This window comes from Lepidothrix coronata, unplaced genomic scaffold (assembly GCF_001604755.1).
Source record: "Lepidothrix coronata isolate B3197 unplaced genomic scaffold, Lepidothrix_coronata-1.0 Scaffold124, whole genome shotgun sequence".
NCBI lineage: Eukaryota > Metazoa > Chordata > Aves > Passeriformes > Pipridae > Lepidothrix > Lepidothrix coronata.
Window position 1 is genome coordinate 2,101,243 of NW_016690304.1, and position 21,216 is coordinate 2,122,458.

Here is a 21,216-nt window from a genome sequence, read left to right on the forward strand (position 1 = left end):
CCTGGGGCTAGGGCCGGCAACTCCCGGTTTCCCGGCGTGGCGTGTCGGGGAGGGGACAGCGGGGAGGCAGCGGGGGCTGGCCCGGGGACCCTGCCCGGCTCCGCCCCGGGACCCGCGTCCAGGCGCCGGGACCGCTCCCCCCGCCGCTACACCGGGAGGGAGGAAGGAAGGAAGGAAGGAGGGAGCGAAGAGGGGAGGGAGGGAACGAGGGAGGGAGGATGACAGCACCGTGAAGAAAAGCAGGGGACCCTCTGCCGTCCCTCCTCCCGCACGGCAGGACCGGGCGAGCTCGCCCCGCGGAGCCACTGCCGGTAGGTGCGGCGGGAGCCGGGAGCGGGACCGATGGGGCCGGAGCGCAGCCGGGGGCCGGCACCGGGGCGATGGGCAGCGAGAGCCCCGGGGCGGGGGGGACGATGGCGGCGGGGGTCGGGCCTTTCCCGGCGCGGCGGGGAGTTGCGGGAAGTTGGGCGTGCGAGGAGGGGCCGCGGCCCCGAGCCCCCCCGGGCAGCGGGAGCGAGGCCGGCGGGGAGCCCGGGGGCTCGGCGGCCGCATCCCCCCGCGGGGCGGCCCCGGGCTCCGCTGGGTCCTTTGTGCGCCCTCCGGCCTCGGCCACTCCTTTGTCTCGGTGCGGGGCCCCGGCCGCCCGCTCCCGCAGCGGGGCAGCGCCGGCGGTGCCTCCGTCCCTCACTCCCCTCGGCCGACAGCCAGATCCCAGCGCCCTGCCTCCGAGAGAGAGTCCTCCCGGCACATGACTGCCCCAGCAGCTCTCCCCATGTCTTTCTTTCGGGGAAAGAAAAACAGGAAAAATGCAATCAATGGAATAGAGTCGAGCTCTGCGGCCGCAGCGCTGAGGCTCCGTCCGGAGCGAAGCGCAGCTGGGGCGGCAGAAGGAGACTTTGGAAAAGGAGACTTTCTCACAACCATCCCGGAGTTGCATCATCCGGCCTGTCAGCCCCTACCAGGGAGCACTGGAAAGTTGTCCTCACCCTTTCCCCTCCTGCCTCGGGGCCTCCGGGGCACCCTGGCCCTCGGGCCGGCTCCCGGCACCGAGGAGCCAGCGGCATTTCTGCCGGAGCTGGGGCTTCGACATCCTCACGGGCCCAGAGGGGACCTGGCTGGTATGGGGGTACCTTAGGATGACAAAGACCGCCCCAGCAGAGCCCCCACTCAGAGCCTGCCGTGATTTCAGTAGCCGCTCCCACATCTGGGGGAGCTGCCCGCACCCCACTGCCTTTGCACCGAGCCTGGCTTTGCTGCCTCGAGGAAAGTGTCTCTTTTTCCACACCACCACACCAGGACAGGGATTTAACTCTGCAGTTTTCCCACATCTGCCATGTTGCTTCAGTGTACGACTCATTTTCGCACCAAGACCCGGGCACTATTTCACCCCAGCAAACATCTACTGCCGCCGGTCCCTCCCAGAGGTCCCGGGAGCGCTACAGACGCCTGTCTCGGGGTGAAAGGGACACGGAGCAGGGCACAGAGAGAGCGGTGTCCCTGGGTTTGGGGTGGCTTTGGCGGAGGAGCTTCCAGGCTAGTGCGGAGCAGCGAGGAGAAGGAGCGCGGGGCGGTGGGAGGGACCGTGGGCTCTGCGCCCCAGAGAAAGGGCTCATTGAGGCAGGGCCGCGCACTTGCGGTTGCCGGCGTGGCCGGGGGCTGCCGGCACGCACAGCAGCCGGCATTGTGCCGCCGGCGCCGGGCACACGGGGCCGGGCAGGCCCCTCGCCCGCCTTGGTGGCCTGTGCTCCGGACTCCCTTGCTGCCCGGCAGCTTGGCCCGTTCAGTGGCCTGTTCAGGTGCCGTTCAGTCGCTCAGCTTTGCTGCAGGTGGTATTTGCAAAACCCACCCCAGAGGTGCCTGTGGTTTCCAGCAAGCTGGCTTCAAGGTGGTAGGTGTTTCAACTGCCTCCTGGTCCAGATCCAACCTCAGAGGCCGGTCCCTGCCTGGCAGAAACACATCTTCCCCCCTGCCCAGCACAGATGCCTCTGTCTCCCATCACAATCACCGGGGGCAGGAGCAGCAGCTCTCCTCTCTGCTGGGTTGGGACAAAACACGTCTCTTGGACACCACCAAGGTGAGGGAGAGCCCAGACTGGTCTGTCCTGGCCACGAAGCCTGTGCTGGTCCTGTCACTGGCGCTACTGTGCCAACACCTGCCTCTAAATCCCATCTGGGATTCAGTGCTTCTTGGGAGACGAGGAGCAAGGACAGCTCATCTAGTTCACCCCCGAGCTCAGGGTGGGACAATAAAAAGTGGACAGGAGACAACCTTGTGCATCTGGAGTTTGAGAGCTCATGCAATGAAAACAAAGTTGTGTCAGTGGTGCCTGTTTGTACCAACACCCTCTGCCGCTGCTCCTGAGTGTAACCTCAGCCAGAAGGACTTTCCATTCCAAACTTTCTTCTCTGATGGGCAGTTTCCAAGCTTCAATTTGATGAGGCCTGTGGCTATTCTCAGTTGCTTTATAAACATCGTAGGCGGTAACATTTCCCTCCCTCCTTCCTTTTTTTAGCTTGACTAGACATGTTTTTAACCAAAAAATACCTGTCCAGACAGACTCCTTACATGCGCTGCAGGGCAAACCGAAGCAGTGCTGTGCTTGTGCCATGGCTTGGAGGACAGCCAGGACCGGGGTGAAAATTGCTGGGAGATGAAAGCAAAGTGGGAAGCTCCGGTGGCACGTTTCCCAAAGCCAGCCTTGGGAGGAAGCTGGGAGCGGAAATAGTTGATAGAGTAAATACAGAGGATTTTTTTTCCCAGGTTGCAGACAAAGAGCAGTGCAGACAGCAGATAAGCCCATGCTCCTTATCTCTTTGTTGTTCCACCCCTGTGTTTTGCTGGCCCTTGTGTCTGCTGGAAATCTGATGAAGCAAAGGATCGTGGAGGGAATTACTCCGAGCAGCAGCAGCAGCGCAGGGGGCAGTGAGCTCAGCTGCAGCTCCCTGTGGGCTCTGCGTGGGAGCAGATGGGGGCTGGATGGACAGAGGGATCTGGGGCAGGGAGGGAGCTTGCACGTAGGTGCTTCATTGCCGCCCCTTATCTGAAGTTCACTTGTTGCCTGTTGAGTCACCGGAGGAAAATGTGACTTCATCCAGTCTCACCTCCAGCTGGCTTCCCCTGCCAGCCACAGGCGCCTTTCCTTCCTGGAGCTCACCTGGTGTGGGTTCAGGGCAGCCAGAGGAGGGGGATGAGAGCCCCAAGGCTTCGTGGAAGACCTTCCCTTGCCCAAAACCAAGCCGAAAACCCTTGCTCTTCTCTCCCAGTCAGGCAGTCCTGCAAAATGCTCTGCAGAAGGGTGACAAGAGCATCCCATTGCTCCTTCCTCTCCCCGCGGGCCTTGCTGTCCTTGCTCTGGAGTTACACTACCCTGCTCACCCCACCTGCACCACCATTGGGAGCATCCATCCCATGAACTGACTTGCTCCAGCGGACTGGAGTGGTTTGGTGTCTCCATTACCGTTCGAGTCCTTCCTTCTTGCTGTGGCAGGGTTAGGGTAACTTGCTGGTAGTATCAGATCCCACCCGGGCAGCTCTGCATGGGAACAAAATCCCCACCACTACCCAAAACCCTATGCTGGCTTTGACTCAGCTGGGAAATCCATAAATCCTTTATCCTCTTGGCAGTGGGAATAGTAGCAGTCCCTGCTGAAATGAAAAGCACTTCTAGGCTGAAGGATAAGTCAGGGAGCAGCACTTGAGGACCTGTAAGTGCTGCTGTCTGGGGCGCCTCAGTTCCTGGAAATTACTACTCTTCGCTTTGGGATGTGCAGAGCAAGAGGAGAGCAGTTGTCTGCCATCACCAGGGACAATGTCCATCCGTCCGTCTGTCTGCTCACACCGGTGGAGCAGTCACTGGTGGGGCACCCCGGGGCGGTAGCAGCATCCTGATGGTTCTCCTCATCCCTCCCATCCCAGCGGAGCCCCAGAGGGGAGAACATGGGGCACACAGAGCCCCTCTGTTCCCCCTCACAAAGGGATGCTTGTCGCTCGCATGCTGCCCCGTCCAGGCTGTGCCCCAGCAAGGAAGAGCTTTGGGATGCCAAGCAGCCCCCACCAGCCTCGCCAGGTCACCTGAGTGTACCCAGCCCCACGGCTCAGCCCTGACGGGGCCCCTGTGCCTGTCGCTGCCGCCCCGCGGGTCCTGGGCCGGACGTTTGCAGCCGGCTGTTTATTTAATGAATTATGTCTGCCCCAGGCCTGGGAATGAGGGTTTTGCCACCACTGCTGGACATGTGTCATCCCTGTGAATAATTCTTGGTCTGTGGCTCATTTGTGGTTGGGCAGCTGGCGGCATTAGAGGGGGAAAACCCCAGGCTGGCTTTGCCCATGGATTTGTCTGAGGAGGTGGATGATGGCATCCCCCTGTGTGCGTGCTGCAGGCAGCAAGGGGACTGTCCCCAGCCCCAGGCGAGGGCAGTGATGGGGACCACCGCCCCTTGGGATGCCACAAACCCAAAAGTCCTTTGCCACAGCCAAATCGGCAACTCCAGCAGGTGCTGAGAGACGCAGCCGCACACCGAGGGCTTTGTATGTTTGATTTCTTTCCTCGGTTCCTCAAATACTCCGACAAGTCCTGTCATCACAAGGGCACGACCGAGGAGGGGGGGCCCGGGGGGCTACGCGGTGAAAGGCACCTGCCCCGGCTGCTGGCCTGTCCCCAAGGAGCAGTGTGCTGACAAACTGAGCCAACAGGGCTGTTAAACACACACACACACACACACACACACACACACACACACACACACACACACACACACACGTGCTGGGTGATGTCGGTGCCACTCGCTGAAGGGGGAAGCCGGGGGGCCCCTGAGGGAGGACTCGGGAGCTGCCATGGCTCTCCAGAGTCCCTGCATCCCACTGAATCCTGAATTTCCTGGATGCGTGGGTGCAGGTGTCTCTTTTTAGAAGCTTTTGCTGGGAAGGGGATGGCTGAAAGCCAAGCCCTGAGAGCTGAATGGTTTGCTCAAGCCTGGAAACTCCTGGTCCTCACTCAGGGAGAACTGGGGACCGGACAGTCTGGATGTTGCCCTGGCCACGGGGCACATCCCTCCCCTCCTGCCCGTGTTCCCTCCTTCCCTGTGGGAGGGACATAGAGCGAGCAACACCAAAAAAAGCACATTTTGGCCAAGCACGATGCAGAGGAGGTTGGGATGTGATGCAATGCCTGGCAGGGCTTCCCTGCTCCACACCCTGCCGAGGGATGGGGGCACCGTGGCTCGGCTGGGGCATCTCCCCTCTGGCAAACCCCAGCGCTCCCCAACAGATGGGGCTGTACCTGGCTCCCCCCTTCACCCCAGAAAGCAGGGGTGGTACGGGCTGCTGGAGTCATGCTGGCAGAGTGAAACAAAAGCCAAATAGACTTTCCCTGAGTCACTGAAAGTCTGGCCAAGAAAGCAGGACGAGCAAATGGCATCACCCACACAGCTGTCCGAGCACGCAAACCAGCGGGCAGGGAACAGGAGCCCTAGGAGTGTAAACGTGCACACTCAACACATGCTGGGGACCTGCCCCAGAGCTCCAAACAGCAGCTTTGGCCCCCAAAATCTCCACCACATCTCAGCTGGTGTGTGCATTTGCAGCAATGCAGAGTGGTTTCCACCAACACCCCAATTTCAGCACTGGGAGGAGGATGAAAAGGAAGGATGCAGGAGTATCTTTTCTGCTGGGCAGGGATGCCAAGTCTCCTGGTTTTGCATCCCACACCAAGTTTTTTTTCCTTTTTGGCAAAATCCCACCACCACCCAGAGCATTTTACACCCCGAAGGGGACTGGCAGCAGCAGCGTTTTCCGGCCCGTCATCTTTCCTGGAAACTCTCTGGGTTTCATTTTCAGTACTGAGCAGCTGCCACTGCTGTGCTGGGGGAAGGCAGAAGCCACGCAGCCCCACACCGGGGCCCTACGGCAGAGCCTCCAACTGTCCCCAAAAACAGCTCTTTCCAAAGGCTGGGAGCCACAATGCACCACAGACCGGGATGATCCGACGAGTCTCTCGCTGTGGGCAGCAGGTTTTGCCAGTGGGGAGCAGGCAGCTGTCAGGGCAGCAGGGATTGGGTTTCAGGGCACGCAGGGGTGGCTGGTGGAAGCGTGGGAAGGGGTCCTGTCGGGCAGACGTATTTTGGGAAGGAGGGGGAGCAGCTGATGGGGCCTTCATGCAGCTGCTCCTCAGGGGTGGGATAGAGCAGTAGGGAGGAGCTCCCTCTTTTTTACTGCTCTTGTCAAGCCTTTCTTAGAAAGGTTCAGCTTCTGACTCTGCCTGCAGGGAGCCACCACCACCATGCTGACCATTCTTCTCCCCACAGGCAGGGCTGGCAAGACAGAGAATGCCCTAGCCCAGGACACCTTCCCGGCAGAGAGGAGAGATCTGTGTGTGCTCCCCATGGAGATCCGACGTGCTTTACCCCAGGATATCTGGGAGCTGCTGCACTTCTTGAAGATGAGGAGCAAGTACGCCGTCCTGCTGGTCTTCGTTGTCAGCCTCGTCATCATCGAGAAGGAGAACAACTTCATCTCCAGGTAGGGAGCGGGTACCTGAGCCACCCCGCATTTTTCACCCTTTCTTTCCCCCACATCCCGAGCTCCTGTGCAGCAAGGGCCCCCCAAATCCCCCACCGGGATGCAGGGGTGGTCCCGCTCTCCTCCAGGCTGGGCTGGGTCTCCCCGCAGGGTGTCAGACAAGCTGAAGCAGTCCCCGCAGGCACTGACAGAGGCCAACAGCACAGAGGTCAGCCTGGCACCGGCCGAGAACGGCTCACTGGCCTCGCTGCAGGAGCTGGACGCCGCCTTCTCCCAGCTGAGGTCCCACCTGCACAACCTCACCCTGCAGCTGGCAGGGGATGGAGACCCCGGGCCGCGGCGGCACGTCCTGCTGATGGCCACCACCCGCACCGGCTCCTCCTTTGTGGGGGAGTTCTTCAACCAGCAAGGCAGCATCTTCTACCTCTTTGAGCCCCTCTGGCATGTCGAGAAGACGGTGACCTTCCTGCCAGGGGGAGCCAGTGCCGTGGGCTCGGCCTTGGTTTACCGAGATGTCCTCAAGCAGCTCCTCCTCTGCGACCTCTACATCTTGGAGAACTTCATCTCGCCAGCGCCCGAGGGCCATCTGACACCCTTCCTGTTTCGGCGGGGCTCCAGCCGCTCGCTCTGCGAGGACCCTGTCTGCACGCCCAGCGCCAAGAAGGTCTTTGAGAAGTACTACTGCAAGAACAGGCGCTGCGGCCCCCTCAACATCACCCTGGCCACCGAGGCGTGCCGGCGCAAGCAGCACGTGGCCCTGAAGACGGTGCGCGTCCGCCAGCTGGAGTTTCTGCAGCCACTGGTGGAGGACCCTCGTCTGGACCTGCGCATCATCCAGCTGGTGCGGGACCCCCGGGCCGTCCTGGCCTCCCGCATGGTGGCCTTCTCGGGCAAGTACGAGACCTGGAAGAAGTGGGCATCCGAAGGGGAGGCTCCCCTGCACGAGGAGGAGGTGCAGCGGCTGCGGGGCAACTGCGAGAGCATCCGCGCGTCGGCCGAGCTGGGGCTGCGGCGGCCGGGCTGGCTGCGGGGCCGGTACATGCTGGTGCGCTACGAGGACGTGGCGCGGGCACCCCTGCCGAAGGCGGAGGAGATGTACCGCTTCGCCGGGCTGCCCCTCACCCCCCAGGTGGAGGAGTGGATTGGCAAGAACACGCAGGCGCCCCATGATGGCAATGGTGTCTACTCCACGTGCAAGAACTCCTCTGAGCAGTTCGAGAAGTGGCGGTTCAGCATGCCCTTCAAGCTGGCGCAGGTGGTGCAGGACGCCTGCGCCCCCGCCATGCAGCTCTTTGGCTACAAACTGGCCAACAGCCCCGCCGAGCTGGCCAACCGCTCCTTCAGCCTGCTGGAGGAGGCACAGCCCTCCTGGATCACGTAACAGCACCGGGGGACGGCGGCGGGGCAGAACGAGGGGCTGCGGCCCTGCTCCCGGCCGGTCCGGAGACAACCTGGGGGTCCCTGCTCCTGAAAATGCTCCTGGCTGCTGCCACATGGCAGCCCCAGGAGCTGGAGCACCCTGGCAGAGCTGACCCCAGAGTCCTGCAGAGCCTGAATTACACAATTTTCCCGGGAACGGGGAAAAGGCAAGGGTGAGGGGCGGTGGGTTCGGCACCAGGGCCACCTCCCTAGCCTGGGAGCTGCACCGAGGAAGAGGAGGGTGAGGGCAAGCTGAGGGTGACAGGACCAAGCACCTCTGCATTGCCACTCCCTGTCCCAGCTGGAACAGGGCAGGGACAAGATTGCTGTGGTGCCAGCAAAGACACAGACCCCAGAGGCCTTACTGGTTTTGTGCCTTCATACACCAGCACAGACTGGGAACTGCCCACAGAGCCCTGGACGGCACTTGGGCTGCAACAAAATGAGGTGACTTTGTGGTTTGGTGCTCTTCAAACTTGGTTTGGGAGGTTTGGGTTTTTTTCCTTTTTTCCCCTGTGTATTTGCATACCAGGTGAATTTATTTATTTATTTTGTGAAAAGGAGGGGGAGGCTGGTCAAAGAGCTAAGCCCAAAAATCAGAGCAGCACAACATACCACAAAGAAACAGGGAGACACCCAGAAGGGAGGTCCCATTTTGGCTGGAGACCAACACGTGTCCTGCTGTATGATCCTGGGAGAGCCCCCAGGGACCGATGGGCTGTAAATCCCCCAAGCCCTGCGCGGAAGCAACTGCGAACTTTGGCGGTGCTGAAAGATGGTCGGACTTACTTGATTAAAAACAAAAACACCAGCACAGAGCTCAGAGCCTCTCCTGTCTCCTTAGCATTGGTGGGTTTCCCCTGCCCCAGGGGGAGCCCCAGAAATATAGGCCAATAGCACTGGTGAGTGACCAAACCTGGTGGAGGCCCAGGGAGTTTCAGAGTGTTTGCCACATGCAGACGTTCACCCGGCGCCGAGCTACCCCATCCAATTCACATTTCATTAATTAAAATGCCTATTTTTAGCTCTCTCTGCAGCACATCCTTTTTCTCCCCCATGTATTTTAGGTTAAAACAGCCACCTGAGGGAGAAGCCAGGCGTTTCGTTGGAGGAGGGGGGTTGCCTCCACCTAAGACTTGCTGAAGAGCCCCAAGGGCTCCCAGCAGCCACACGTCCCCTCTCCCCAACTGGAGCTGTTGGCTAAAAGCAAAAATAAATAAATAAAACGAGGCGGCGGCTGGGCACAGCTGGGCTGTGCTTCTGCCGGCCGAGAGGAGCGTGCTGGGGCTCCAGCGACGGGCTGCGGCTGGGCTGAGCTCACAAAAGCTGCGTTTTTGACGCCGGAGGGAGAACAGAGGCGGCATTGAGGAGCGCGGGGCCGGCCGGCGGGGAGCAGCCGCGCCGGAGCCCTGCGCAGCTACCCGCCCGCCCCGGCTGCGGAGGTTTTCCGAGCGGGGCCGGGCATCATCTGGCCTCAAGGTGTGAATTCAGGGCGCTCGACACAGGCTGGATGGGGACAGGGTGCAAAAATTGGCACTTTTTGGCGCACCCTCATCGCCTACAGGCGGTGGAAAGCGTCAGCCCTCTCCCTGCCTCACACGCAGCTCTCGGCATCACAAGCAGCCCTGGGTTTGCTGAGTGAATCGGGTTTTGTTTGGAGGCTTCCTGCTGGGAAAGCAGCAGGGTCACTGAGGTCGGATGGATATTCCGCAGCTGCGCGCTGGGAAAAGCTCACAGAGCTCAGCCAGCGTTGGGGGGAACGCGGCCGGACACAGGTCACGGGCAAATGTCTCTGGAAAAGTACCGTTAAGTTGGCTTTTGCAGAGAAAATAAAATTTAAGTTAATCGTTTGTAAAACAGCACAAGGGGTGAATACCTACTGAGCTGCCAACAGCCGGGGAAGGGATGCAGAGGGTGCCCAGCATCCCCCTCCCATCCAGCGTGCAGGCGGCGCTTCGGGGCTTGGGGAAATCCAGGTTCAGGGGCAAGGACAAGCAAATAAGGGAAATACAAAGCAAGTGTCGAGGGAACCGGGTGCTGGGCTGAGCTGAGGCCAAGAGGGGACAGTGACAACCAACCATTCTCACCTGGGCTGCCTCAGCCCCGGCTGGCTCCAGCCTGTCATTTGTAGCCAAGCACGAGCATTTATTCCTGGACATCCTCCAGCTTCCCGTCAAAAACGTCACAGGACAGAGAAAAAACACGCCCCCAACCCATGCAGATTTCCGCGGGGCTAATTGCTCCCATTAAACCCGCGGAGCCGAGACTCCGCCCGGTGCCAGGCACATCGGGAAGCCACGGGGGACACGCGGCTCCTTCAGAGACCAGAGCAGCTGAATTCCCCCTGTGCCGACTAGGGGGAGGTTTGTCCCCCTCGGAGAGGGATCTCCCGCTCACGCTGCTCTGGCTGCTGCCAGGCCTTGCCCTGCTCTTTCCCTAGAGGAGGACAGGCATGGATTTGGGAGGAAAAGCATGCCTTGGGAAAGCCACGGCAAGAGACAAAGCCTTAGAGCAAGGACATATCTGCATCCAGATGAACCATGCAGGAAGCCCACAACAGGAGCTGCAACAAATGCAGCCTTACCCTTTCACCATCCACACCAATGCCAAAAAACCCCAAACCATCCTCTCTTCCAGGGATTTAAGCCTGCAGAAATAAAACACACCTGAAAGGCTCAGGCTTGCCTTAAAGTAAGCACCCTGTTTCCCACCCTTTCAACAACCTGCAGCTATACTGCCTCTGCCACAGCTGTGCTTTGTGGGGAATTGACCACACTGTGGTAATGCTTGTCACCAGAGACCCCCTTTCTGCAAGAAGCCCAAGAGCAGCAAGGGGACTCGTGCCCTGTGGGACAGGGCCACCAGCCAAAACTGCTTCTCCTGAGGGTCATTGCAGGTGACACAAAATGATGTAGCAACAACGAGAGCTTTAATAAATGATGGATGTGCTCTCAATGTTCCCCTCTCAATGGGATCTTTCTAGGTAATGCTTCCCTCACTGGTCTAATCCAGAGTTGACTTTGGACAGCAGGTACATCCTGCTGTTTCTGTGCCTCCTTCTTGGAGCGCTCAGGAGTGGCTGTGATGGCATGGCTGGGCTTGCCATGGAGAGGCAGGTTCTTGCTTGAGGCAGAAGCTGCCATTGCCAAGGAAGAGAGTTGTCAAGGTGGGCAAGTCTCTGAAATGCCACCTTAGATGCCCCTCAGTTAAATACCCAGGTGGCCCTGCTGGGCCACAAAGCAAAGCCTCCAGGTTGGCCCACAGAAATCCACAAAAAGGCCTTTTTCCAGCTTGGCACAAGGTTTGTCCCGAACATCAGAAGTTGTGGCTGCTCTGCTGTTGTCCTGACCCCCCATTCCCTTCTCCTCGCTTGCTCCCGCTCCATTTAATGGGATCGAATGAGCTAATCCCTCGTGTCTCCTCGCAGCGCTATCAGATGGGATTTGTGCACAGGGGCCGGAGGGAAGGAAACCCATGCTCCCTGCCCTCTTCCAGCTTCTACTGGAGGCTGGATCCGCCCTTGCCCTTCGCTCCATCACAGGGCTCGGTGCAGTTCCCGCAGGGAGCTGGTCCAGGCTTCGGCTTCACAGCCAAACGCCGGGTGAGTGGGAAGACCCATGGGCCAGCGAGGGACCCTGTGAGGGCTGCAGCACACGTGGATATTTCAGTATTAAATGACAGCCTTGTTTTCTGTTGTGTTTTTCTAACAGACTGCATGCCTGACCAGACTGCATTTCTTGGTCTGCATCCCATATTTATCCTGTAATTACACCTTCGGACAAAGGCTGCCTGTCTGCGAGGCTGATTTTTTTAAGGACACAGTTTTATTCTACGCTGTGCTCTCACTGTAATGAAATCTGGGGGGCAGGGCGGAGAAAATTCCTCACAATTCATGGGTGAAAGCTGTTCTTTCTCAAAATCTGCCCTGAGAGCAAAGGAACTTGCCCGAGCCCTCTCCCGTTTCTCTAGGAAAACCCAACTGCTGACTTCCTTTATGCTTCTCTACCACCCCACAAGGATTAATGCTGCAAACCATGTTGTCCCATAAAAGAAAGGTGTCACCACACTGTCAGTCCATGGGCTCCTCTGCTGCAGGAGCAGAGTGTTTCCAGAGAGATCCCCACAATCCTTGCAGCCAGGCAGCTGACCTGATAAAGCTCTTTGTTGCACCTGCCTGGATCACAGCACAACAAGGGATGAATATCCACAAAATGGCATTTCTGTAAAATTCCCACACTTGGCTCTGGAGGGGTAGGGAAGACTTGCATGGCATGAAACCCCAAGGCAGTTGCTGGAGCTGTTTGAGCTGGGGTTTCCTCCAAGGGGAAGAACAGCCCTGGCTCTGCCCCTGCTCATCCCATGCTGGGGGCTGACATGAACCTGGCCGTCCCTGGTTCCCCAAAACCTGCCTTGGGATGAGCCTCTCGAGAGCCCCAGTTTGTAGGTGCCGATGGCAGGTAAGACAAAGCCCATCACCACAACACGCTGAGCCTGGCAAACTCATCTCACTGCAATGCAGGGAGAGAGGAGCTGGGGAGCACCTTGGCACAGAGCCTGCTGCCATCCCAGGAACAGGGAGAACAGAGCCATGGTATGGCCCTGGGATGGACTGGAACCCTGCTACCAGCTCTGTATGGCTCCTCTTATGGATACAGAGATCACCTGAACCACAGAGACCATTGCATTTCACCTTTGGGCTTTTCCTGAATCCCTTTCCTGGATGGGATTTGCCACCAATTTACGGGCTGGCACGTACAGAGGCGCTGCCTATAAATACAAGTGACTGGTCCGGTCTGACCAAAATAAGGTGATTTTGGTGCTATGGCCCATGAGAAGCAGCTTGTCTTCCCAAGCCAGTGTCACTGAAAAACTGAAAATGACAAATGAGGTTTGTTGGGGAGAGAATAAATAAAACAAGACCTTGTTGATTTCTGCTAAAAGTAGATTTTTATTTATAAAGCATAAAATGGCCAGTCTTGATGTTTAAAAGCAGCCAGGAACTGCCTGAATTGGTTTTTCCAGGCGATTCTTTGCCCTGAACTGACACGGTTCCACCTCGGCTGCAGCAGAGATCCCTGAGGCATGGGGGGGGGAGCAGATAGCCCAGGAAAAAGGGGGAGCTGTGGGGCAGGTGCCAAGGAGAGGCAAAGCAGTTTGCCTAGAGCAATCTCTCATCCCTGGGAGACTCAAGATCCCCCTTTCACTGAAGCATAGCCTCAAGCGCTGCAGCCACGCTGGTGCCGCTGCGGCTGTCGCAGGACACTGTGCAGGACACGTCTGCGGGCAGAGGGAATGTGCCGTGCGAGGCTGCTGATACAGGAGAGTATCTGGGGGTTTGGAGAGATGGCTGTGAGCCAATAACAGTGTCTCCAGCAGCTCAGGCTTGACCAGCTGGGATGGGGCCTTCAGCCTGGCCCAGGTAGGATAACAACTCTCCAGAGGAGGGTGAAGGGAAGGATGTTATCCTTCTTCCAGCCTGTCTGGGCTATTGCAAAGTTACATGCCTTGGTGCTCGTGGTGGGCAGGACAAGGAGGCCCTGGCTTAGGGGGGGTTCAGGTGAGTGCAGAGCGGGGACACTTGTGGGATTGTAAGGTCTCCCCACACAGCAGCTTTGTACCCATCCTTGGATTAGTCATACTCAGAGGGATTATTAACTCTGGCTGATGTTACATTAAACCTGATGAGGAGAGGATACATATATGTACCCATGCTGCCTGTCTCAGTGGCAGAGCCCCTTCTCTACACCTCTTCCTTCCCACTGGATCCCTGCCATCCCGCAGGGAGCATTCAGTCCACAGGGCAGCTGTGAGGAAAAGCCCAGGGAGCCTGATCGCTGCTCCTGGCCTCCTGCCTGCCCCTGCCCCACAGATCACCAGCAGAAGGCAAACCCCTCTCTGAGGCTGGGCAGCTTTCACCTCAGCCATCTGCCTGCAGCCAGCCAGAGAAATATCATCAAAACATCCCCTCTGCCAAACCCAAGCAGCAGCCTTGGGCACTCGGAATTTCTTCCTGTTTGCCTGGGGCTGGATGTGAGGTTTTCATAATGTCTCCTTTTACCCTCCCTGCTTGCTTTGGGCACCCTTTTTGGCACTGGCCTTTTCTTCCTTTGTCGGTGCATCTCCAACTCACTGGTCCACATATTTCCCCCCTTTTTTTGAAAGGTTTCCCTGATCTTCTGGTGTCCAGCCTGATCACACCAGGTGATAGGGGAAATCAGGGGAATACTCCTGGAGTAATCGACTGCTCTCAGCAGTGGGTATGTGCTGTAAAATATGTGCAAATGCCTGGCATGAAAAGCCCAAAACTGCCTCTGGAAAAGCCAGAGCTAGGCACAAGGGTGCAGAGGAAGGGGGAGAGGGAACCAGCACATGGAAAGTGGTGAGTCATCCTCAGCATCCTCATCTGCTCAGAATGGGCCTTTGATCCAGCTTTGCTCCACAGGATAAAGAGCCAGGGGAGTTATGGAGGTAAGGACAACCCTGCCAGGATGGGATGGGTTCACATACACCAGGTGCCAAACAAGCCAGCTCATGTAATTTGAGGGAAGGGCTTAAACCAGGTTTTGATTCCAGAGTTCATCCCTTTAGAAATGGAGGCAGGTTTGTTTTTTTACAATTTTTGCACTGAATGGTGCTTTCCCAAAGCTGGCCATTGCCAGGCTCTTCCAGCAGCCTCCTCGCAGAGGTACCATGGTACCTGGTAGCCAGTACCAGAAGAGAGGACAGGGAGCAGATCTGGAGCACTGTTACCCTGGGGATACTTCCCAGCCTCTGGACATTCACAGTTCCTGGATTTCCTGGCCAGGACAGATGCCTCGATGTTTAGCAGCTCTGGAGGGTTTATACTGCATGCATTAATCAAAATGATTTTTCTACCATTGAAAACTTCAGCATTTCCAGCCAAGTCCTGTGTAACAAACAGCACCAACATGCCCTTGGCGTATTTCAGCAGAGCCGTGGGCTTTCCCACCAAGGACCTTCCTCCCCTCCACCTTTATTGTCGGCTGTTCTATCCTTTTCCTTCCAGCTCTCTTCCAGGCTGAACAGTGTGGGATTCAGGAACGTCCCCCGCTTCTTTCCACCCTTTTGTCACCCTCCTTCCCCAGCCCCGAGCCTCTCCTGCGGCCGAGGGGAGAGTGTCCTGGACTGGGACCCCCGTGTCCCGTGTCCCCACGGCCGAGCCGGCTGCACCCTCTGGCGGCAATCCTGAGTTCAGGCCCTGCTTTCCCGGGAAGAGATGCGAATTCCTTCGTCGTCTCCCTCCCGCGAGGTAGGGTGGGGAGTTTTGCTGAGGACCCCGCTGGGAAGGGGTTTGGCACAGCGGGCTGTGGTTCACTGGAGGATGAGGAGCGAGGGAGTGCGAGGGCGGCTCTGCCAGCTCACAGCACCTCAGTGTGCACAGCAGCTATATTTATCCACATGGCCAGCAGCTATATTTATCTGGAATGCCACAGGAGCCGAAAGTCTTCAGGGAAACTTCCGTGTTGCGGACATTTTACGATCTGGACGTTTTACTGTCAACCTTCTCCACTCCCTGCTCCTCTTCTGCAGGAGCCTTTGCTACCTCCTGAGCCCTTCCCTGCTCCTCCTTACATCCCACTATCTCCACCGTGGTGATGCTGAGCTCATCTTGTGTCCCTGCCCGTGGGGAGTTACAACTAGATGTTCTTTAAGGTCCCTTCCCTATTTTGTGATTCTGTGATCTCCCCTCCATCCCTCTTGCACAGCTCTCTCTCCTGCTCCACTCAGAGCAGATACATCTGTTTTCTGTGTTTAGGTCGGACGTCAGGAAGAATTTCTTCACAGAAAGAGTGATTAGACACTGGAAGGTGCTGCCCAAGGAGATGGTGGAATCAGTGCCCCTGAAGGTGCTTAAGGAAAGGCTGGACATGGCACTTAGTGCCATGGTTTAGTTGACATACTGGTGTTCAGTCATAGGCTGGACTCAATGATCTCAGAGGTCTTTTCCCACCTCATTGATTCTGTGATTCTGTGATCGTCAATCTCCTCTCCAAGGGGTTATTTTTCCAGATGGAGTGAGACATCCTCTGCCACGCTATTCACCCGGCCTGCAGACTTGCGAATTTAAGAACACAGCCCTTGGTTTGTAAGATCGTTGATCCCCTTGTCGCGTGGGGGATGTACGGGGGGGGGGGACGGACTGGGGGAAACACTTCAGGCAGGTGGAAGGCGAAGCGCTCTGTTCTCGGGACTCCGGCTGAGCCAAGGTCTGGAGGCCGGGCTCAGCGCCCGGGAGCCCGGCTCCGCCCCGCGGCTCCGCCCGGGAAGGCTGTGTTCCCCCCGGGACAACCCCTGCGCTCCGCTCCTGCGGAGCCCGGCGCTGCCCTGCCCGCAATGGGGTCCCGCCTGTCCCTGGACGACTCCGTGCGGGTGGTCGTGGTCGGGGGCGGCTTCGGGGGGACGGCGGCCGCCAGCCTGCTCAAGTCCTGGGCCGTGCCCTTCGTGCTGGTGGACGTGAGGGATGCTTTCCACCACAACGTGGCCGCGCTCCGGGCCGCCGTGGAGAGCGGTAAGGGCTCAGCCCACCCCGGACCCCCGCGGCAGCTCCCCTGTCCCACCGGGGGCTGCGGAGTTACCCACGAGCGGCAGGGAACGGGGTGCTCGCACTGCCTCCTCCGCCCCTGCCGAGCTGGGAGGCTTGATGTTTTCCGTCTGGAAAACAAGTACTTGGCTCCGGGAGGGCCCACGGCCGGTCTGTGTTAACTTAATTGCAGATCCGCCGGGAAAACTGGGCAAAAACTATTCAGACGATCCCTTTGTGTTTATTTCAAGAGTTTAGTAGGTGACTAAGCTAAAAGCAGCAGCAGCTGGAAGGGCTGAATGAATCACTCTCTGTATCTGGCCCTTGAGATGTCGAGCAGCTCAGCAGTGAGGCCCTGGATGATAAAATCATGTTGGAGAGCTACTCAGGCTTGTCTGGAATCTCACTTGGGAGGCTGGGGTAACCCCATTTCTCCAGCCACTGGGGTTTAGGGGGAAAATCTCATGTTCAAGGCTGTGAACAAGCATCAAAAGGATGGCAAAAACTTGGTCTGAGAGGCAAATAACATGAAAAGAGCCTCTGACACCCAGCCCAAAATTCCTGAGACCACAGAAGCACTTACTGGCAAACCAGTACAGGAGATATGAGGAGCAGAGACAAAGCAAGGGCATCACCTGAGTAGGTGATCTTATCACCAGGAGGCCAAGGTCCTAAAGCTCATTGGTGGGCAGAGATAGCACACAGCACAGCCCAAGGTCCCAGGTATATGCTGTGCTTTTGTCTGAGCAAGGATGGCATGAGGGCAGAAGGGAGGAGGGGTTTAGCCTCCACTGAGGGAGAGCTCTTCTCTGCTGTCTCCTCTTACCGCAGGATTTGCCAAGAAGACTTTCATCTCCTACTCCATCACCTTTGGGGACAGCTTCCGACAAGGCAAGGTTGTGGGCATAGACCCTGGGAGGCAACAAGTCCTGCTCAGTGACGGTGAGGTGGGTGTTGCAATGACCTGGCTGCCTTATGGGATCACCTGCTAGTGCAGAGAGTCAGGTGGTGTTTTCACCATCCTGAGGAGCAGGGCAACAGCCTCCGTCATTCCCTGCATGGCACCATCCCTTCCAGCCAAGCTGAGTGGCCTAGAGCTGTGTGGGATGTGGGTGTGCAGTAAATACCCCATCCCATCTCCTGCTCAGATGAGCTTTTATTCTTAGAGCTGGATTTAGAGCTCAGCAATTAACCCTGGAGCTCAGACCCTTATTTAACTGCAGGAAGAGACAAGGGCAGCAGCTCCAGTCACTCTTTCCAGCCACAGCATCCCACCTCTGTTCAGAAGAGGGTGAAGGAGAGATGCTATGCTCTGGAGCCAGCTGTGACCATCCAGCATAAATAACACAAAAGTTAAACATAAAGTGTAAAATAAACATAACTTTACCCTGTAAACTTATGGTAATTTCTTTAAAGCTCCCAGCTCACCTGAATGGTGCTTCTCTCAGACCCTGAGAACAGCAGTTACTTGGTGTCACCTGGACCAGGTCTCCTCCTAAAGTCACTTCCTGACAATAACAAGCACTTTCCTAGTTACCAGGAAGGGCTGGAGAAGAGGCAATGAGTGACTAGAGCCTAGGAGGCAACCACTGTGTCCTAGGCTCCGTTTTCAAGAGGTCTAACGTCCCATTCCACTTTCTGCCCTCCCAGGAGCTTCACTACTCCCATCTCATTCTTGCAACAGGCAGTGATGGGCCCTTCCCTGGCAAGTTCAACAAAGTTATTGACATGGAAAGCGCCATCCAGACCTATGAAGACATGGTTAAAGAGGTGAGGAATCAACTTATTTCCTAGTGGGTGCTGCCTGCCTTTGTTCAGCCTACCTGTCCCAGGCAGCACTATGGATATCTGTAGCCATCTGTGTCCTAGAACAAGAGGCCACAATAAAATGCCTATAGGGACAGGCCAGGACAAGGAGCTCATCAAAGCTTGTCTAGCATTCTGCACAAGGGGAAACCTGAAATGCTCAACAGTGTTACAGTGCAGGCAGGAAGAGAGCACAGGATTCTCGCTTTTTGTTTCCTCTTAATGAACTAAGTGGTTTGTTGCTGTTGGGCCTGCGCTGTGCCTCAGAACGTTCAGGGAGTGACTGAAGGCATCAGACCTTTTGCAGTTCTATTGTAACACGAGTTGCCTCTTCAAGGTTGAGAAATCTGGGCGCATCCTGGTAGTGGGAGGTGGTTCTGCTGGAGCTGAGATGGCTGCTGAGATCAAAACGGAGTACCCAGCCAAAGAGGTAGGAGCATCTCTGTTACAAAGAACTTCATCCTGTTCTCTGAGACTGTTCTGTGATGGTGCTGCTGGAGGTATCCAAGATGATTGCACATCAGGAGTTACTGAGAGCACCCTATGGCCTGCCACCAGCAGCAACTGGCACTAAAAGCCTCTCCTTGGCTCACTCTCCTTGCAGGGAGAGGGAAGCCAGCTACAGCTGCTCCCACATGGCATGCAGTGAGTCCTGTCCCACTCCTGTGTCCCTGTTTGCTGTTCTGTCCCCAACAGGTCATCCTCATGCACTCCAAACCTGCCCTGGCTGATGTGGAGCTGCTCACCAGCGTCCGTCAGGAGGTCAAGGAGATTCTCCTCAGGAAAGGAGTGCGGCTCCTGCTAAGTACGTACTTAACAATGCCTCTGAGGATCTATGGGCTGCTCTTCCTTTAGCCAGAGCATCTCCTGATGTCCTCTTTCTGACAAAGTATGGCTCCCTTGAATTCCTGTTCCTCTGTGCTAGCTGGAAACGGCAGCTTAGCAAAGGTTTGTGACCCAGGGCTCTCTGTTGCAACAGGTGAAAGGGTCAGGGATGTGGAAAACCTCACGCCAAACCAGTTCCAGAAGGACATGGTGGTGAGGACAGAAAAGGGCACCGAGGTGGTTGCTGACATGGTGGTGCTGTGCACGGGGATAAAGATTAACTCTTCAGCGTATGCTGCTGCATTTGGTAAGTGAAAAAAACCCCACTGGGTGGGGGAACCAGCACAGCTCTTCAGTGTCTTGTGCTTGAGGGGTGTGAGGTTAGGAATGAACTGTATACGACCTGCAGGGGATATTCTACTGAAATATCAAAGGATGATGCACTGCATGAGACTGCAGTGATTAACCACAGCAAGGCAAAAAGCATCTCTTCCTTGACACATAGAAAAGAGGGTGAAAAGCCAGCTCCTTACTTTATGTCAATAACATCAGCAGTATTTTGGAGTCTTGGGCCACAAGAAGCAACACGAAGCTGCTTATAAAAACCTGCTGTTTGGTAAAACAGGTGACAAAATGGCAAGTAATGGTGCTTTGAAAGTGAACAAGCACCTCCAGGTGGAAGGCTATGAGAACATCTACGCCATTGGGGACTGTGCAGATCTCAAAGAGCCCAAGATGGCCTACCATGCCGGGCTCCACGCCGACATCGTGGTGACAAACATCATCAACAGCCTCACACAGAAGCCTCTTAAAACCTACGAGCCAGGTAAGGTCATCTCCTAGCTCCTGGCCTTAGGTGTTGGGCTGCTTTGCTGCAGGGAACAGCTGTTCAACTCGCATAGGACACTGATTAGAGGACACTGATCACAGCTGGGGCTGACTATGTCAGTTGATAGCTCAGACTTCATCTTAGTCCTTGCCAAAGACTGTAGCTGCCTATTACCTGTGCCAGTCTACTGACACAACGTGTCCTTTCTTCACCAATGTCTTCCTGAAAAATCTACTGGTGGGAGTCTGCTATTCATCACACTTGTTTGAACAAGGAGATGGCTTGCCTTTCTCCTCTTCAACTGTACAACAAACTATACAAAAATCTAGCTGGGCGATGGGTCTCAATCATAAAGCACTGATGTAAACACTAACCATAGCTGTGTCGAGAGCTGTTCCACATGGGTGCAGCAGATCTGGACAGCAGTTGCTTAACTTAAGCCTCTACATCTTCTTTCCAGGGTCACTAACATTCCTGCTGTCCATGGGCAGGAATGATGGTGTGGGCCAGGTGAATGGGTACTACGTGGGACGTCTCTTGGTGACCATTGCCAAGAGCCGGGACCTGTTCATCTCCAAGAGCTGGAAGACAATGGGACAGACAATGCCCTCTTAGGAGGACACCAGGAACAAGCCAGCCAGGAAAACAGCCACTGGAGGGTGAGGTGCACTCCTGTTGCTTGGACTGGCTGGTGCTGTCTCCTGCAGCACCTCCTCAACCACCCGTGCCACATTAACAGAGCGCCCTGCCTTGCTCTAAAGGGGAAGGAAGCACTTCCCAAACAATTTGCACAGAAGTTCCCATGATAAAAACCAGGGAAGGAATGTCTCTTTTACTCCCCTGCTGAGATATCTCTGAGCAAGAAGCTTGGCTTACCTTGATTTGTAACAATAAACACTGTGGTTTTCAGAATCTCCGTGTTTTATTTGTTATGTGGGTTTTCTTTTTTCCCTGGCTTTCTCTATTCTTGCTCTTCTAAAATTACCTGCCTCTTACAGATCTGGAATCTGTCCTGCAGCATGCAGGGAGAATGGCTCTCAGTGCTGCCAGGGAAAAGCCTGCCTAAAACCTGGGAGGGGCTAATGTAATCCTGGGATTTGACAGGAATATATATATTCCTATAATAATATGTTATTATATTATTACATATTATATATATAATATATATTATATATTATTATATTATTACATATAGAATATATTATATATATTATAATATATCTATATAATGCATATAATGTATTAATGCAGCTTTGTGTCAAAATCACCACAGATGTTT

The 21,216-nt window shown here is 56.2% G+C and overlaps 2 protein-coding genes across 3 annotated transcripts; both read left to right on the top strand.

The window, feature by feature from the left end:
* The first annotated feature begins 208 nt into the window (after nucleotides 1–208).
* Nucleotides 209–8,918, top strand: CHST3 (carbohydrate sulfotransferase 3). 2 transcript variants are annotated; one of them, XM_017825962.1, is made up of 3 exons: nucleotides 209–311; nucleotides 6,303–6,516; nucleotides 6,667–8,918. In XM_017825962.1, the coding sequence occupies exons 2-3, from the start codon at nucleotides 6,380–6,382 to the stop codon at nucleotides 7,895–7,897; spliced, it is 1,368 nt and encodes a 455-aa protein (XP_017681451.1). In that variant the 5' UTR covers nucleotides 209–311; nucleotides 6,303–6,379; the 3' UTR covers nucleotides 7,898–8,918. The 2 variants fall into 2 exon arrangements, with proteins under 2 accessions (XP_017681451.1, XP_017681452.1); XM_017825963.1 differs by lacking the exon at nucleotides 209–311 and adding an exon at nucleotides 5,939–6,008.
* A 7,312-nt stretch (nucleotides 8,919–16,230) lies between these two features.
* AIFM2 (apoptosis inducing factor, mitochondria associated 2) lies at nucleotides 16,231–20,849 on the top strand. Its single transcript, XM_017825960.1, has 8 exons — nucleotides 16,231–16,465; nucleotides 17,309–17,424; nucleotides 18,128–18,247; nucleotides 18,621–18,713; nucleotides 18,980–19,088; nucleotides 19,263–19,415; nucleotides 19,734–19,934; nucleotides 20,398–20,849. Exons 1-8 carry the CDS (start codon nucleotides 16,291–16,293, stop codon nucleotides 20,550–20,552), a joined length of 1,122 nt encoding a protein of 373 aa, XP_017681449.1. The 5' UTR covers nucleotides 16,231–16,290; the 3' UTR covers nucleotides 20,553–20,849.
* Nucleotides 20,850–21,216: the final 367 nt, after the last annotated feature.

What these genes read in the sequence shown, in the direction of transcription:
- CHST3 (XM_017825962.1), top strand. Translation starts at nt 6,380, where the DNA reads ATGGAGATCCGACGTGCTTTACCCCAGGATATCTGGGAGCTGCTGCAC. An exon ending in GAGAACAACTTCATCTCCAG is followed by an intron (nt 6,517 to 6,666) that starts GTAGGGAGCGGG and finishes GTCTCCCCGCAG; the next exon opens with GGTGTCAGACAAGCTGAAGC.
- AIFM2 (XM_017825960.1), top strand. Translation starts at nt 16,291, where the DNA reads ATGGGGTCCCGCCTGTCCCTGGACGACTCCGTGCGGGTGGTCGTGGTC. An exon ending in ATGAAGACATGGTTAAAGAG is followed by an intron (nt 18,248 to 18,620) that starts GTGAGGAATCAA and finishes TGCCTCTTCAAG; the next exon opens with GTTGAGAAATCTGGGCGCAT. An exon ending in CGGAGTACCCAGCCAAAGAG is followed by an intron (nt 18,714 to 18,979) that starts GTAGGAGCATCT and finishes TGTCCCCAACAG; the next exon opens with GTCATCCTCATGCACTCCAA.